This window comes from Monomorium pharaonis, chromosome 6 (genome assembly GCF_013373865.1).
Source record: "Monomorium pharaonis isolate MP-MQ-018 chromosome 6, ASM1337386v2, whole genome shotgun sequence".
NCBI classification, from domain to species: domain Eukaryota; kingdom Metazoa; phylum Arthropoda; class Insecta; order Hymenoptera; family Formicidae; genus Monomorium; species Monomorium pharaonis.
In genome coordinates, this window is record NC_050472.1 from 7745932 (window position 1) to 7763746 (window position 17815).

Consider the following 17815-nt stretch of genomic DNA (forward strand, 5'->3'; position numbering starts at 1 on the left):
CGACATCCATAGCAGTATCTAGTGGATATTTATGTAGATATCCACTGGATATTCTATAGATGTCGACTGGATATTGATCTACATATCCTATGGATATTTATTAGATTGCATATTGCGGACATCTGGATATTTATAGCATGTCTAATGGATATTTCCTATATATTCATGGATATCCCTAATATCTGTCGAGGATATCCATTAGATATGTAATACATATTATGTTCTGTGTGGGTATACAACATTGTAAAATCTATGTAATCATTATTAGTTTGTTTACTCTTACAGGCTACATATCTTTTTGTATTTAGAACTGTGCAGACTTATAATCATATTGTCTTTTCTTTATACTATAAATTTATTGACTCCAGTATTTTGTGCGTTGTATTTTATATAATGATCATCATTATACTTCTTTTTTACTTCTCGTAATTTATATTGATACTAGTTTTCATACATTTTGTTTTTTATATTATGACTTGCTAACATCTAATATACAAAACATGTTAGCCTTTGAGCGTTTTCTATGAATTTTTAAACTTATTATATTTTACTTAAAAAGAATTAATGACGAAGTCGACTTTAACTGGCAAGTATTTTATTCAAATTAGTATGACGTTTTGGGCCTCGTTTTGAGCCCTTATCAAGTACATATGCAATAACGGTCACACATTTTTACTAGTTGTGCCAACAAACCATAAAACTGAAACCAAATGCAATTCAGGTAATTCAAAGTATGTAGAAAATATTAAAAAGAAAAAGAAGAATTTAAACTCTAAGTATAAAATAATGAGACTTGCATTTGAATTTTAATAATTATTAAAAGGCATAGAAACTGGTAAACTTACGTGTCCGTTACATTATCTAGTGTCCATTAAATTAAAATTAAGTATCACAAATTAAAATGTCCTATAAAAAACTACAATTATTGAGAAACACGCAACATAAGAAAGAGTACGATGGTCTTTAGTCAACTATAGCATATGTTAAAGTAATAGATGCTGAGCGAGCATACAGTATTACAAGTGAGAGTGACATTGTTGCCAATGGAAGTCATAAAATTTTAATAATATTATTGTAGATCTTGTGTAAATTCTCAGTGTCTCTCTGAGATTTATACAATTGATGCGTTTTTTTGATAAAAATCATTTCTGTCCACTCTCTTTTTCTCCGATGTTTCTCACTATGTAAAATTTCTGGTCATTTGATCATCATAATTTTTACCTGCTACAGATGTCGTTTTGAGCTGCACTAGTTTTAGTTTTAATGACAGATTTTATGAACAAATCTGTTATTAAAACTAAAACCAGTGCAGCTCAAAACGACGTCTGTAGCATATAAAAATTGCGGTAACTCAAGTTTAGTATTTTTTGAAATAAAAATCCATCTTTTTTCAATAGCCTTGAAAACAAGATCTTTAGGGATATTTGTGAACAATAATTTTACAATCAGAGACAAAAGCATCTCATTAGGGAGGACCTCAAATTTATTAATAGCTTTAACAAACGTCCAACTATCTTTAATAAACGATTTTGGTTTTTTAATGGACTGATCCAATATATCGTGTAAATATTGAGCTATGTCAAAAACAGGTAAAGTCGATTTTGTCATTAATTCTTTTCAATTGTTTTTCATTACTAGCAACTTACAAATAATTATTAAATAATTGTTTATATTTTACTTAGTTATTTATTTACTGTTTAATTATATTGTATTTAATTATTTGTTTATTTATTTCTCGCAATGTATGATCCGTGACTTGCAGCCACAAGTTCATTGACCACAATGTTTCTTTGCAAATTTTGTCAATTCCCTACTCGAGAAGGACCTAATGACTAACAATAAGTCAAAACATTGTACATACATCTTCATACGTTAATTTATAATAAAATTGCCAGTTGGGTCGAATTTACAAAGTCTGAGTTATTATTTAATTGTTGACAAAAAGACTTTAAAGTCAATTTTCCAAATTTTAAAATTATTAAAAAATCCGATCCACGTTATAAAATATGATTCCTTGTTGCAGAAGATTAACTTCACAGATGCTCAATTCCGATATTAAAGTACTTGAATGTGTTGACTTAAAACGGATATTATTATTCTGTTAATTAACAATAAATTCATACTTTATTTTTTATGTTGTCCATTAGTGTTCCCGAAATTTGAGTTGTATATTATATTCTACTTTTTAGACTTTTCAATTTTTTTACTTCCTATTTTAAAAACTATTTTTAATTGGACCTTATAGATAATATAGATTTTAAAAGTTTTTTATAAATTGAAAATTTCAATGTAAATTTTTTAAATATAAGAATAATAAATGTACATCCCGTATTAATAATTACGTGGAAAATCCAGAGAAAATGAAGTTTAATCTTAATTATACTGCAATTAAATCTTATGTAAGTATTATTCTCGCTTGCAGCATAATTTCAAAATTTGAATTTAAAAGAAACATAGTTCCTCACAATGTAAATGTTTTATATACTAGTTTCTAATGTAACAGGTGATTTTGATAATTTTATCAATAATATAAATACTTCTACAAACGCATTAATTTGTGTTTTTTATTGGTATTAAAATTTATAACAAAGAAAAAGAATAAATAATAAAAACTAAAGAAGAAAAATAATTAATAAAAGAAATAAATTAAGATAAATTTATAACAAAAATTGTGTTAATATATTTGTCTTCTTTTTCAAAGAAAGATTGTGACAAATTTATTTTGCAATTATTTTGGAAGCATTCTGTAATATTTTTGAAGATAAATTTTTATTTAAAAAAAAATGGATAAAATAGATTTTGATCTCCAAAGCAGTAAATAAAAACGACATAATTTTTCTGTAGTCTTTTTAAAATTTTAATTTATTTGGAGATAAATTTATTTGGAGAGAATTTATATCTATATAAACTATTTTTAATTTATATTTAATTTATATTAAAAAATTTTTAATTTCTTGGGAAAATATTAAAATTGTGATATAAAGTTGTTAAATATTTAGTACTGTAAATTATTATTATTACAGTTCTGTTGTGATAGAAGCTAAATTTCAGTATTGCAAATAGCCGAAATATGTTTATGTGTTTAATCATTTTAAGAAATATGTCGGGTATTAACTTTTTAACTTTAATGTAACTTAAAGAGTTTAAATATTTTCAAATAATGATAATTAAATTTAATGTTTGATGCGTGCATGTATTTGACGTGTAAAGTCATATTGCTTGCGTTTAGAATTATGGATCATTTGCGAGTGTCACGAGTTAGAGTTACGCAATCACTTTGCATGCAATACTTTTTACAATATTTTTATGATGCTTAATTAATATTGTTTGTTACAATACTTTTATAATATTTCTACAAAGTCACAAGAGCCAAAGATTTTGTTATATATAGTTTTTATTCTTTTATGTAATACTAATGTATAAGGTACTGATACTTTTGTGATACTGCTGTGCAAAATCCGTTAAAGAGCGCTATTTTCTTATGTTTTAATAATAAAAATGTTTTTAAAAATATTTGTTAGTAATGTTCTATATGTATCCATCTTATAGGTTCCATAATTCCAATCCTTTTTTCCTTTTCAGTAAATTGTTCATGACGTATATCTCAAGAATTTTTACTTATAACATAGTAGAACTGTATTGGTGGTAGAACTGTATGAGTAACAAACTTGTACCAACAAGAATTATCACATAAATATTTATTGAGTTATTTGAATGAAACAAAATGGTGATTTCTAACACCCTTCTCTCTTTCATTATATTATTATTTTGTGTATAAATGTAAAAGTTTTTGTTTATTATAAATATTTTACTATTATAATATTTTACTGCAATAGTAAGTAAGATTTATTAAAAAAATTTTTTCAAGGACTATATATATATATATAAAATTTACTTTGACCAAAAAAGCCTTATTCATTTATTAATTTGTATTGTTTTTATTTTATCAACTTTTACTTTAAAGCAATATTAATTTATAATATAATTTTTGAATTATAGTTTTTAAAAATAAAGCATCACACTGTTATTCGTGCTATATGTACATAAGTCAAATATTAGTTTTTATTAAAAAATAAATGCATGTTTTAATCAATAAAAATATACATTTATTATTTGTATAATTTACTTAATTTTTTTCAACACGGATATAGTTTAGATGACCGTAGGATTGTTATGAAACTTGATTAAATAATGTTTGTAAAACAAGAAAATAACCAGTTTTTAATTAGTACTCTTGAACGAAAGAATATTTTTTGTTCTCTTCACTGTTTTTGTTTTTTCTAGCTTCTTCTTTATATGTATATTGTATACTGTTCTCTGCAACCAATTTTCTGCAACTGATTCTCTATAAAATGATTGCTAATTCTCTTCTTATTATTCTTGAACTAACACATTTTCATGTAATTACGCAACAAAGAATGAGTAATATAAGAGACAAAGTAGGCAATATTTTGATATATGCGCCAATTAAAGATCAAGAATCATCAAGCAATTTTAGAATAAAGTAGCATATAAAAGCCTGCACGCATTTATATGAATCAGTCTTGATTCGTATTTTACATTGCTCAAGAATTGTACAATTTTCTTAGCAAATTTTAATAACGTTAAAATAATTTTATCTTGGAAATGGCTTGGAAGGTATTTTTTATAATTTTTACTTCTGCATTTATGGTGGCATATGTTGCATCAGAAATACGTAAGTTTATAAAAATATTTGTCACTTATTTGTTTTCATTATAAAGAGCACTAAGCAACTATGCAATTGGATTTTTCTAAAAAAAAATAACATATAATAAGTTTTTTGCAATTAGACAAAAATTGCATTACAATTTATTAAAAATAAAATTATTGGAATATTTAGAAATAAACAGATTATTTGTTAAAAAGTGACAAATAAATATTTCTTTTCTGTTTAAGACTTGTGTACATTAAATATCAATTTAAAAAAATATCAACAGTATTAAAACTTTATTAAAATATGGAATTACTAAAACATTTAACTGCATTAAAATATAACATTTTATTTGAATATTTTATTGATATATTTCCTTTTATCTTAATCTAAGTTTTGCATTTTAAAATATAACAAGACTTTTTAAAAATTTTTTTTAGAAATATAGTTAAAAATTTGCCCAGATAGCACACAACGTTTTTAAAAACGTATTAAAAGTGTACGTAGTAGTCGTTTTGTATGAATTTAAAACATCCAAATCAGATTCTAAAATATCTTTAGAACGTTTTAAAGACGCCCCTCGTTTTATTTCTCTGGATATCTGAAAAATTCCATGAATGCTAAAGTGCCCGTCAACTTTGATTGAGGTCGAATGTGTAGTCATTCGTGCACATTATTAACAAAATTTTGTATGTATTTCTTTTATAGATTAAAAAATTCTTTTCCAGAATTAAAGTATACGTATTAATATTAGTCTATAAATTGGACTTTATACTGTGAATAAACAAATATTTTCCCAGACTCATTTTATTAACCGTATTTAGATTTGCAATTATAAAAAATTGAAGTAACAGATATTAAAGGTTTTTATAAACTATTTATAGGCTTTTAATCTGAAATGCATAATATTGTTCGTATATGTTATTTCAAAAGAATACGATCTTATTTTGTACATTTATACCGTAGATTTTGTTATATTAAGCAAATATTGTCATCAAATAACAATTCTACGTAGAAAAATTATTTTTTTTTGTTCTTAATATGAACTCGATCGTTTTCTTTTAGATTTAATCAATGCGTACTTTAATTCTATGAGAAACAATTTGCAATTTTATAAAGCTAATTAAAAAATTAGTGTATTTAAAAAATGTCGGTAAAACAGCGGTTTTAGAATCCCTTTTGGACCAAAATTAAATCCATCTCGATTATTAAAAAAAATTTTAAAGAAGATAGCTATGAGTAGAGTGTTTGTTTTTAGTACAAATTGAAGTTTAATTTGTTAGCAACTTATTAATTGCAAAATATTAACAAATTAATACAGCTGTTCTGTAACTCTTAATGACTAAAGTTCTATATCATTACAATGTTATTGCATGGATATTAATTGTTACTATATGTTGTGCAATTAATAAACTTCTCACAAATTAACTTTAAGTTGCATTAAAAACAACTTAACCTTTTTTTTTTATTTTTTAAATGATTGAAACAGATTTAATTTTAGTTTATTTTTGTTTTTAAATATATAACACATATTTTAAAAGCAATTTCTGATTGTTAAAGGACCATATTAATAAAACAAACGATTCAAAAAACTTATATCAACATTGTTTTAACGTTTCAATGTCCACTACAAGAATGTGCAATAAAAATTGAGAATTTTCTTTAAAAATTTTTAAATCATTTTAATACGATCATTATATTATCATTCAAGATTAAAAGGTGCGTCTATCCTTTTTATTACTCTTTTTTATCTCGCTCTATTAAGGCAATGAAGAGATGATACAGCTGAAGTTCTTGAACTCGTCAGAATTTTGAATATAATTTAACCTAATTCTCAAGATAATATTTTCTCATACACGCTGTCATTTTTATTACATGCCAAAAAGAATTGACAATTGTTTTACATGAATTTTACAAGAATTCTTTTTAAATGTAAAATAAACATTTGTAAAATGTCCAAATATAAATATATTTTAAACATCTAATAATGTTTCTAAAACATTTTTATCACATTGATGGACATTTGAATAAAATACAGATCAAAGTTGGACGTTTATTGGATGCTGTGTGTTGTTTGAGTCTTTTAAAATATATATTAAAATATATCTTTTTTGTAATATGGCAAATGTCACTTTTACACAAGGAAAAATGTCTGGAGAAAAAAAGATTAAATTCCCTTAAAAGATTATCTTTAAAAAATAACAAACAGATATGTCTAATCATTCAAATTAAACTAACATTTGATTAAAGTTCAATAAAAGTGAAATTATCGGAATGTCTAAAAATAGGTATAATAAAAGAATAAAAATAACAAAAAAAATTAAGAAGCAATTTTTATTTAACATATTTAATTGTTCTTTATTCTTACGTAAAAAAGTATATTTGCATATAACAAAAAAACAAAATGCGAAAAAACAATTCAATCTAGAATATAATTAGTTGGATTAATAATTTATTAGCTAATTGTCAATATACTTATAGTCAATATATTCTGTTATTTAATTTCCAGCAATTCCACTTTTTTATTTCATACATAAATGCAGCTTTAATAGAAATAGTTCATTAAAAACTTTTACTGTCTGCAAAAATATCTTATTCGTTGAAAATAATTTTAATTGATATTAATCAATTCGTGACTCAATCACTATATATATATAATTTTAATCTATATATTTTTTCTAGTATAAATATTTCGTTATTGTATTACATACTTTTTATTTAGAATTGTATTATTTCTTATTGTTTTTCACAAATATAAAACCAGTTTTTATATTTTTTATAAGTTGAGTTTATAACAAGACAAGATTTAATATCATTTTGATTAATAATTACTATACATATATACAATTTAAATGTAACAAAATAAAATATTAATCAATTAAGTAATAAAATAAATTCCAATTGAGTTATAAAATTAACAAAACAATGTGTACATATACTTGTGTACTATCTGTAAACATACTTATTGAGCTTTGAGCGTGCGAATTTACGTCGTTAATGTTTAAATATAAACATTAATTATTAAATATATAAACATTTTCTAATTAAATTCCGATAATATTTAATTCGCTAGTGAATAAGAATCAATAATCAGTGCTTTACTAAATCTTGCATATTTACTTTACTTTAAAAGTAAGGTTATACATATATTGCGTTAATCTTGTCATTAAAATAAGCATGATTACTTGCATGTTTCTTTAAATCACCGAATAATGACGTCACTATCTGAATATAAAGTACTCACATTACTAAGTGACTCAGTCTTACTTTAACATAAACGGAAGGCAGCAATATAATGTGAGTATTTAAAAGTCTCACTTTTAAAGTGAGTATGCGAGACTCAGTAAAGCACATAGTCTTAAAATTGCTCAGATTGTAAAAAGAAACTCAGTTGAATCTCACTTGTAATTGTAAGAATGCAAAAGGAACGTGCATTTAACTGAGTTATGACGCCACAAGTAAGAATTATATAATATAAGTTTTGATGTAAATGGAAAGTAACACATATTTATCAAATTACGATTAAAAACCGCAAAAAAATTTATTTGTGTAATCAAATTTTATTCATCTAAGCGCTTTCACTACAAATTTCTGATCGTTAGGTTTCAAATAACTTTTTTTATGGCTTTTAATCGTAATTTTACGAATATAATCTCATTCCTCAATCTATTCCAAACTTCGGAATACCATTTATTTGTACGTATAAGCTACATAACTTGTATTTTAAACTAAATTTTATAAACAAAGTTAAACAAATGACTCTACATTATCGACTTTGATCAAATTTGACGGGCAGTTTAAATCTCATCTTCAAGAGAAGTTAGAGTTGTCTGTTTTACCAAAAGACAGTAGACAAAAAGACAGTAATCTTTGTGTTTCGCTATATCTTTTTATTTCTTTTATAAATTTGAAAATCCTTCTTCAGAATAAAAATATACGCATTACTACCAGTCTGCGGAGTGGAGTTTTTACCAGAAAAAAAAAAACTGTTAATTCGCTGTCACATTGTAACAATGTTTGCTTAATATAAAAAATCTACAGTCTGTACTTATTCGTATCCACAGACTGATAGACAATGTCGAATTTTGAAAATTAGATTTTGATGCCTAGAGATAAAATTGCGAAACAAAAATTTAGATTATATACGCGTAAAATGTCGATAAGTAGAGCAATAAAAAAATTTTTTTTTTTTGATATAAAATCTAATTTAAAAGAATTTCCAAATCTATAAAAGAAATATATACAAAATCTTGTTAATGCTGTACACAAACGACTACATTATCGACCCCGATCAAGTTTGAGAGTCAGTGCAGCATCCCCTTAATTCTAAATTCCTATAATTCAAACGTCATGTAGTCTCTACATTTTGGTATTAAGATCTTTGTTTTAAAATAATCCCAGGAATCTACCTTGTAGCGTTATTATGGATGTCTTTTTATTATAAGAATGGTATACATTAAATTTTGTATAAAAATTATTTAAAATTATGTATATAATGTTATATACATATTAAAAGAATATATAAATATATAAATAATAAATATATAAATAATAATATGGAAAAAAATTAAAATAAATTAATATGAACAAATTGTATTTAATTTATCCTATTTTATAATAAAAATTGCATTTTATTTTGAAACAAATATTTTAAAATAATGTACTAATTTGACAATTTTATTAAAAAATTACAAATCAACAAAAATTAATTTATATTTTTTTACAGCCTCTTATATTCATACATGCGGCCGCAAAGATCCAAATATTGACAATTGCATCGTAAGCAGTATTAACGATTTAAGGGATAATATATGCAAAGGAATGCCAGAATTACATAGTCCACCATTTGAACCATTTTTTCTTGATAGTATAGCTATTTCTGACACAGATAACGCTAAATTGTTCCTCAAAAATTCAAAAATAACGGGGCTTTGCGATTTTGTTATAAATTCTTTCCATTTAGATCTTGATAAGCTCCGTTTTGATTTTGATGTGGAATTCAAAAAAGTTTATTTAAACGGCACGTATGATTTTGATATACATGTATTGGTACCTTTTGTTCATCAGGGACCGGTTTATTTAAGTTCAGGTATGTGTGTGTGTATCAATATAATGCTGAAATAGAATAGAAATTTAAAAATGCTTGCTTTAATTAACCATAAAAATTTTAACGCAATTTTGTTTTACCAATATTATCAAATTACGTTGTAATATAATGTATTTATTTTTGCAGATAACGTAAAAGCAAAAGCTTCAGTAGACATAAAAATGGTAACCAAAAATGATAAAAAGTACATATATATATCAAAAATGAATTTAAATCTGATTTTAAATGAATTGAAAATTAAGTTTGATTCGAATGGAAACGAATCAGCTCAATTAAATGAAATTATTAGCACCTTCGTAGGCAGCAATGAAGAAGAATTTATTGCTAGAGTTAAACCGTCACTTGAAGCGGACATCACTAAACAAGTACTTTTGATTGCCAATACTATACTTAAACATTTTACTTTCGACGAACTTTTCCCTGATCGAGCATAAATTGTTGGACCATTAAAATTTATTATTATAAAATTGCTTTATATATTTGCAATTTAATTAATAAATAATTGAAACATGTCCTCTTACAATATTTTGGCAATCAGTAACAAATTTTATTTTTATTAATAATAGATACAAACAAACATTTTAAAATTATTAATTGATTACTTGTAAATACGGAATAACAGTAAATCCGGAATAGTTAGTCAATTAAAGATATTTTATTTATTATTTTATTTTATTTATTAAAAAAAATAAGGGTTTTGTGTAAAATATACTTGATATAACAGTTATTGAATTATCAATCTAATAGAGTTACAACACATTTTATTATGCAACTTGTAATAACATTTTATTTAAACTTTTGTTAATTTTATAATTACTCATATATTAATGGAAAACTGCAATAGTTATTCTCGCATATTAAATAAGTGCTTCATTTTAATAAAAAATTAAAGAGAAGAGAGAAGGAGGTTATAAACCACCATTTATTTTATTTAAATAATTTAATAAAAATTTGTGTGACACAATTCTTGTTGGTGTAAATTTGTTACCCATAGAGTTCTACCAATCATATTATAAGCAGAAGTTCTTTGAATATACATAACGAACATAATTAACAATTTACTAAACCTACTAAAGGTTATGGAACCTGTAGGGGGATATAAAACATTACCAACAAATATTCCCAAAATCATTTTTATTTTTAAAAAATAAAAAATTAGTGCTCTTTGGCGAATCTTACATATTATTATCACAAAAGTATCAATTTTTGTACATATAGTATCACACAAAAAAATTAAAAAAATAAATATAGAAACCTTTTTTTGCAACTTTGCGCATTATAGAAATATTATAAAAGTATTATAACAAACAATACCCGTAAAAAAAATTTTTATATAGGTTTAATATAAATTTTATTAAAATTAAATAAAATATTAATAACATTTTAATAAAAACTTTATAAGAATTTGTAAAAATTTAATATAGTTAAAATATTTAAAAAAATATTACAAGCATAGAGATTATGGGACTCAGGTTTGCAACAATCGCAAGGGTCCATAACTCTAAACGCAAACAATATAATTTGACACGTTAAATGCATGTATACATTACGTCAAACATTAAATTCAATTACATTATTTGAAAGCTATGTTTAAGCCTTTCAAACTACACTAATGTTAAAAAATTAATACCTAACATATTTCTAACATAAAATAAGGTAAAGAATAGACATCTATAAAACTTTTGGCTATTTGCAATTATCCCTAGAACTCAACACAAAGTATACGAGATATCGCAAATTTCATAACTCAATATCTGGTCCATAACCGCCTTCTCTTCTCTATCTATCATGTCCCTGGTGAAAATGTAAAATCGGAGCGTAAATCGAATGTAAAGGGAGAGTAATAGAAGCGTTAACAAACCTTCTACGAAGTGTAAATTGAAACAATGAAATGTAAAAGAAGTGTTAACGATTCTTTTACATTTCATTGTTTCAATTTATGCTTCGTAGAAGGTTTGTTAACGCTTCTATTACTCTTCCTTTACATTCGACTTACGCTTTTACTTTTTCTTTACATTCGACTTACGCTTTTACTTTTTCTTTACATTCGACTTACGCTCCGATTTTACATTTTCACCAGGGGTTTACTAAATGTTTCTCATAATATTAAAAAAAATTTATAAAACAAAATACGATCTGTGCATTTAAATTAGAAATTATTATAAAATATTATTATATAATATTTTACAATATATTGTAAAAAATTTTGAAAAAATGTTAATAAAAAAGTTTTGGAAATTAAATACGCTGCAACACAAATCATTCCTGATTATATTTTTACAACTACAATGCATTGTAATTTTAGATGTAAATATTTTTAATCTTACTCTTTAAATTAAATATATAAATTGTTTATACATATAATATAGAAAAAAGACACAAAAATTGGAACAGTTTCCTAATTTGGTACCCATTATTTTTCGGAAACTAAATATTGCATCGTATGAATATCGATAAAAACATGATCTGCTTAGATAATTTAAAAAAATATAAAACCCATACTTTATATACATTTATGCTTATTTTTATATAAAATCTGCTAAAAATAAATTTGTCAAAAGTGAGAATTATATTTACACAATTTTCTCTTGCATATTGCATAGTTTAAACAAAAGTAAATATGTTAATGCTAATATTATCATGTTTGTAGGTGTCTAAAACGTTTGTTTATACTCTTTTCTATATATTTATCTTGTAGTACAGTTTTAAGGGGGTTCTTGCATTTATGTTAAATATAGATAGTCCAGAAAAAAGATATTAAATGAAAGGTTTGATTCTAGAATGAAGAAATAATGATTCTAGAATGTGTCTATAAAATTTCAGACTTTTTTATCAATTGGTTTCGAAGATATATGTCCGAAAACTTTGCCAATTTTATATGGTAATAATAGGAAAAAGAGAATCAGATTGCACATTCATGGAATATGTTCATACTTCTCGACTAGATAAACGAATAAAGAACTGTTTAATCGATGCAATAAAATTTCTAAAAATACTGACACGTCACTAAATTAATTAACCGTACCGTATATAAATAAAACAAAAATTTTGACAAACTTTCGGCAACTTTTGACACGTCCCGAGAGTCATGGCGAACGTTTTGAATGGCTGCTTGACAAGGTCGCACGCGTCAACTGGCGCACAAGGCGCATGTCCTATCATTTTCGTGTCCTACCATTCTTCGTTTCAGAATGACTGCGTCGAGGCTGTTTGCTTGCACTACCAGTTTGGTTATGACGATACACCAGACGCTCCGATGGCCAAATCGCAATGTTGCCAAATATATGATTTCAATTCTAGTTAAATTTGTGATACCACTCTGATATTTTCAGTTTATAGCGACGGTTCAATGGAAAAAATCTTACGTAATAATTAATTAAAATGTATGCTGATTTTTACATACTAAATCATGCATATTTTACACTAATAACAACAATTGCCTTTGTGACTTCAAAGTACTGCAAAAACCATCTTAAACATAAAGTTACTGTGTGTGCATTAATTAGAATATTTTTGTGAAATTAGAAATGTAAACATTGCACTGTACAAATACTAAAACATAATTAAATAAATTAAATTCAATAAAAACATAATCCAGATAATGAAAGAAATAAAAACTTACAGTTTATATATTTATATGGCTTTTTTAATAAGAAAATTTACTAAAACAAATCTACCTTTATCTAATTTTTAAACATAGTAGCGTCTTGCGAAACAACATAAGATTTTATATAATCGACAAAAAACCGCAATGTTTTACATTAAAATAAAAGGCTTTTAGAAATTTTCATATGTACATTAGCTTGTAAATATTTTATAAAAATAACTTGTGTAAATAATTGTATAAATAATATTTTTTAATTTTAAATGTTAACATTTTAACCATATTTTAATTTTAACTGATATTTTGTTAGATGCCCTTTTCAATATCTTGCAAAAACATGAATTATTAAAACGTATAAAACAGTATTACAAAAATTATTATACCATTTAATAAAAGACACTTTCTAATTTATATTCATATATTTATACTCATTTTTCTAGGTGTTGTTTAAAAAGTATAATTTAAAAACAAATTAAGTGGTATTCCAAATTTGATGCTTTTTCTCTACATATATTCTCTTGCATGTGTCACAAAATAATGTATTTTTTATTATAATATTAATATTACTTCAACCCTAGAACATCATACCGGAGTAGTTTTGTACCCCAGCGCAAATTTAAATTTACCTCCTAATTTAGCAGATGAAGGAAATGACTTGGGATACCGATTACAATTCGATTTAAAATCTTAGGAGTAGAAAGAGACATTAATTGGTGTCAATGTGCCATTAGCTTCTAAGCATCATAAAGTGTAAAGTGGAAATAGGGTACGTTTATACTCCAGTCAGCCGTTTACATTTCGTTCTGATACCGCTATACAAAACATTGTATTTCTTCGCATTAGCAACTTTTTTTGTGTTGTTCATCTGCATCTTGGAATAGTAAATGTGTTCACATATATTGACTTTGAATTAGTGGCATTTTGCATCAAAAATTGCTTAACTAAAATCATAGAAATATTCCAATAATTCTTTTTACTTTAATAACATGTATTTTCTTTATGGTGAATAAAAAAAATAAACATTTTAAAGCAAAATAAAAAATTAATTGTGCCTTTATTCTTTTTTTTAAGCTGTCATTAAAAAAAATTTTTATTTATCTAAACAATTATACTTTTTGAACAACATTTAAAATTCCTCTTTAGATCTATTTTTTATCTTTCCAAAACTGTTTGGTTTTTCAAAATTCCTTAAAAATTGACGAAAATAAATTTTTTAAAAAAATTAATTTTTGCAATTTTTTAAAACTTTACTTTGTTCAAATTAATTTTTAATGTATTTAATTAATATTATTGTAAATTATACCATCGTCTTCGTCATAAAAAAATAGAAAGATTTATATAGCACAATATTGATTTCAGTCCATCTGCTCAATGCAGAGCAAGGTACATTTATAACCCAGTATGTCGTTCAAAGTAAAAAAAATAAGTTTACCTTTCTACGGTTAATATTATGTTAATATTTCTTATATTACATGATGCTATAAGAAGTATTGTATTTACATAATTATATACAATATTTTAACAGTTTAGTCTGAAAATTTATTAAATAAAACATTTTTTAATAAAATGTCAAGATTATCGATTACTTTAATATAAATAAAACATGTTTATTTCAAGTTTATAAATTCATGTTAGTACACGTAATTATATTTATGATTATACTATTCTAGATGGAATCTTTTGTATCGTTTTAAGAGAATTATATATACGTGTCTCGATAATATATATACATATATATATTGTGCAAATATTACACAATAATTGGATTATGTAAGTTGAGAAAAACTTCATAATAAGTTGCGCAGCAGTGTTGTCAGAATAAAGTTTGTAATATTTATCGAATATAAGTAAATACAAATATAAAATAAAAAAATTTAATTATTTAAAAAATTAATTAATTCTTTATTTAAAATGTTACCATGTTGATTAATATTTTATATAGTCTATATCTATTTCTATATAATTTAGAAATAATTATGCATTTCTGTAACATGTGATTTATATGATTTATATTCTTAAATATTTTATACATAACACAGCTAACAATACTTTTTAATTTTTTAACAATATTTAAAATTTAATTTTGCAAATATATTACTAACATAAAACAATTCGTCATGTTGTTATAGTTGTGCCAAAATACTATTTCAAAATTAATTGCGCAAATATTTAATATTTTAAATCGTATTTTTATACAATCAATACATTTATTTTTGCAAATATATTTAAATAATTGTAAATTAAAATTTTTGCAAGATTTTATTATATAATTTAATAAATGTGATTTAATTAGAGTACTAGAAGTTATTAGGATCTGCGAATATGCATTTAACATGTATTTATGTACAAGAAACTTGAAAAAAATAATGATACAATATGTGTATACATTGTACGTTGTAATCAAATTATAGTATTAAAATATAATGTTTAAAATAAAACGTGTATTTATAATTTTATTATGTCAATATTAAACATATATCTTTCTTATTTCTTTTTTTCTATATTAATCTTTAGAAAATCTATAATTATTAAATTTTCATATAAAATGCTTCTTTTCTATCCTTTGAATAAGTATTTATTAGCGTATTCATCTTTTTAAAACCTGTTCATTTTTTTTCGAGTTTTTTTATAAATTATGTAAACACTTGATTTTTGAACTCTTTCTTGCATCTCATCATGACGCGTTCGTATTAATGACTCTATGCTAACTCTTCTGCACTGATTACTATCGGAATAATTCTGTTCACAACTTGTTTCTCAACTAGAAATTAAAGTTATTACCTCAAAGATTATATCACAGTTAATAAATCATTAGATACTGCAATATGTATGAGTATTCCATCATTGCAAATATCAATGTAATTGCAATAGAAATAGACTTCAATTCACACATTTTGGATTATTTACATTTTACATTTTATATCTTGACACTATGATCTTGGCATATTTAAGTATTATATAAATATTTGTGGGATCCGGGTTATATTCCTCACTTTTCCATATATTTTCACGAACCTCACACTTCGCTCGCTCGCTTTGATCCACGCAAACAACTCCACTCGCCGCGAAAGAAAATATACTAAGCTCGTCGCTCGTACATCACACTTTATTACTCACAGTCACAACACAATTTCACGGTTAAGACGCAACGAACTTACTAAATTTACTATATGTGGCGCCGCATCCTATATATATATATATATATTTTTTTTTTATTATCGCTGCATCGAAAATGGTTTTTTCTGTGTCACTTTTTCGTGCGCAAAGTCACCGATTTCAATATCTTAACATTATTATACAGTTTTTATCTTCTAATAAATGGCGTAAGTCATGGTCATCTCGTGACATGTATACGGTTACTTTCGCAGAATTACTGACGCTTCGTCGCTTTTGCGAAACTTAACGATAGCCAACCTATTTGTGAGGATCCAAGGACACTCAAGGACCATCTTCAACGCACTGATAACAAAAAGTACGGTGTGTAACACGTTTAGATCGGCTTTTCTCTTTTATGTGGGTAAACGCACTCATTTACGGCTTGTGGGTCTACTCTCCGCACTCGTGATGAAAAAGTTGATTTATCGTCTTCGTTACACAATTTTTATTATTTCTCTATAAATAATAAAATTTCTGTGGCTTCCCGGGAAAAAATGGAAGAGATCTGAACGGCTCTGATTAGACCCTGGTGAAAATGTAAAATCGGAGCATAAGTCGAATGTAAAGGGAGAGTAATAGAAGCGTTAACAAACATTCTACGAAACGTAAATTGGAACAATGAAATGTAAAAGAAGCGTTAACACTTCTTTTCCCAGACAGCACATGTAGATTATGAGAACGATAGTATTGCGAAAGTATATTGCAATATTTGTATAATATTGGAGATACGTCTGTGATATGCTGAGTATATACTCATAATGTACTATATCCGCGTTGCCTTATCCCATAGAATTTCGCTGGCAGTTTATGAAAATATACCGAATATATCTCAAGAATGTTATACGTATGTCTAAAGTATATCTTCAGTATATTCACAATATGTCTACAGTATGTTCGCATTATATGGGCTCATGCATAATGAGAGGAATAAGGAACAAGGAATTAAACATACAGAATTAGCAAGAAGAAAGAAGAAGAGAAATTAATCATTTCGCACATCACAGGAAGCTATCGCGAGAAATGAAGTGTAATATCTGTTGAATACGCTGGGGTGCTTTGGGAAATTATGCTCAGATAATTGTAGGTTATAACCTAAATAATATATATATATATATTATTATAGTTTACGTTACTATATTATATCTTATGTGCATACCAGAGTTATCTGGGCGTAATTCCTGAGAAAACCACGTTGTCCGTGAGTTCGTGTTCGCACGTTCACACCCTACACTTTACCACGTGTCTGCGTCACACGGCAGACGAAAATGCGTAACGT

General features: G+C 25.2%; 1 protein-coding gene across 1 annotated transcript; it reads left to right on the forward strand.

The window, feature by feature from the left end:
• The first annotated feature begins 4521 nt into the window (after positions 1-4521).
• On the forward strand, positions 4522-10815 carry LOC105836912. Its single transcript, XM_012681272.3, has 3 exons — positions 4522-4696; positions 9399-9761; positions 9906-10815. Exons 1-3 carry the CDS (start codon positions 4627-4629, stop codon positions 10211-10213), a joined length of 741 nt encoding a protein of 246 aa, XP_012536726.1. The 5' UTR covers positions 4522-4626; the 3' UTR covers positions 10214-10815.
• The last annotated feature ends 7000 nt before the right edge of the window (positions 10816-17815 follow it).

What these genes read in the sequence shown, in the direction of transcription:
- LOC105836912 (XM_012681272.3), top strand. Translation starts at nt 4,627, where the DNA reads ATGGCTTGGAAGGTATTTTTTATAATTTTTACTTCTGCATTTATGGTG. An exon ending in ATATGTTGCATCAGAAATAC is followed by an intron (nt 4,697 to 9,398) that starts GTAAGTTTATAA and finishes ATTTTTTTACAG; the next exon opens with CCTCTTATATTCATACATGC. An exon ending in ACCGGTTTATTTAAGTTCAG is followed by an intron (nt 9,762 to 9,905) that starts GTATGTGTGTGT and finishes TTATTTTTGCAG; the next exon opens with ATAACGTAAAAGCAAAAGCT.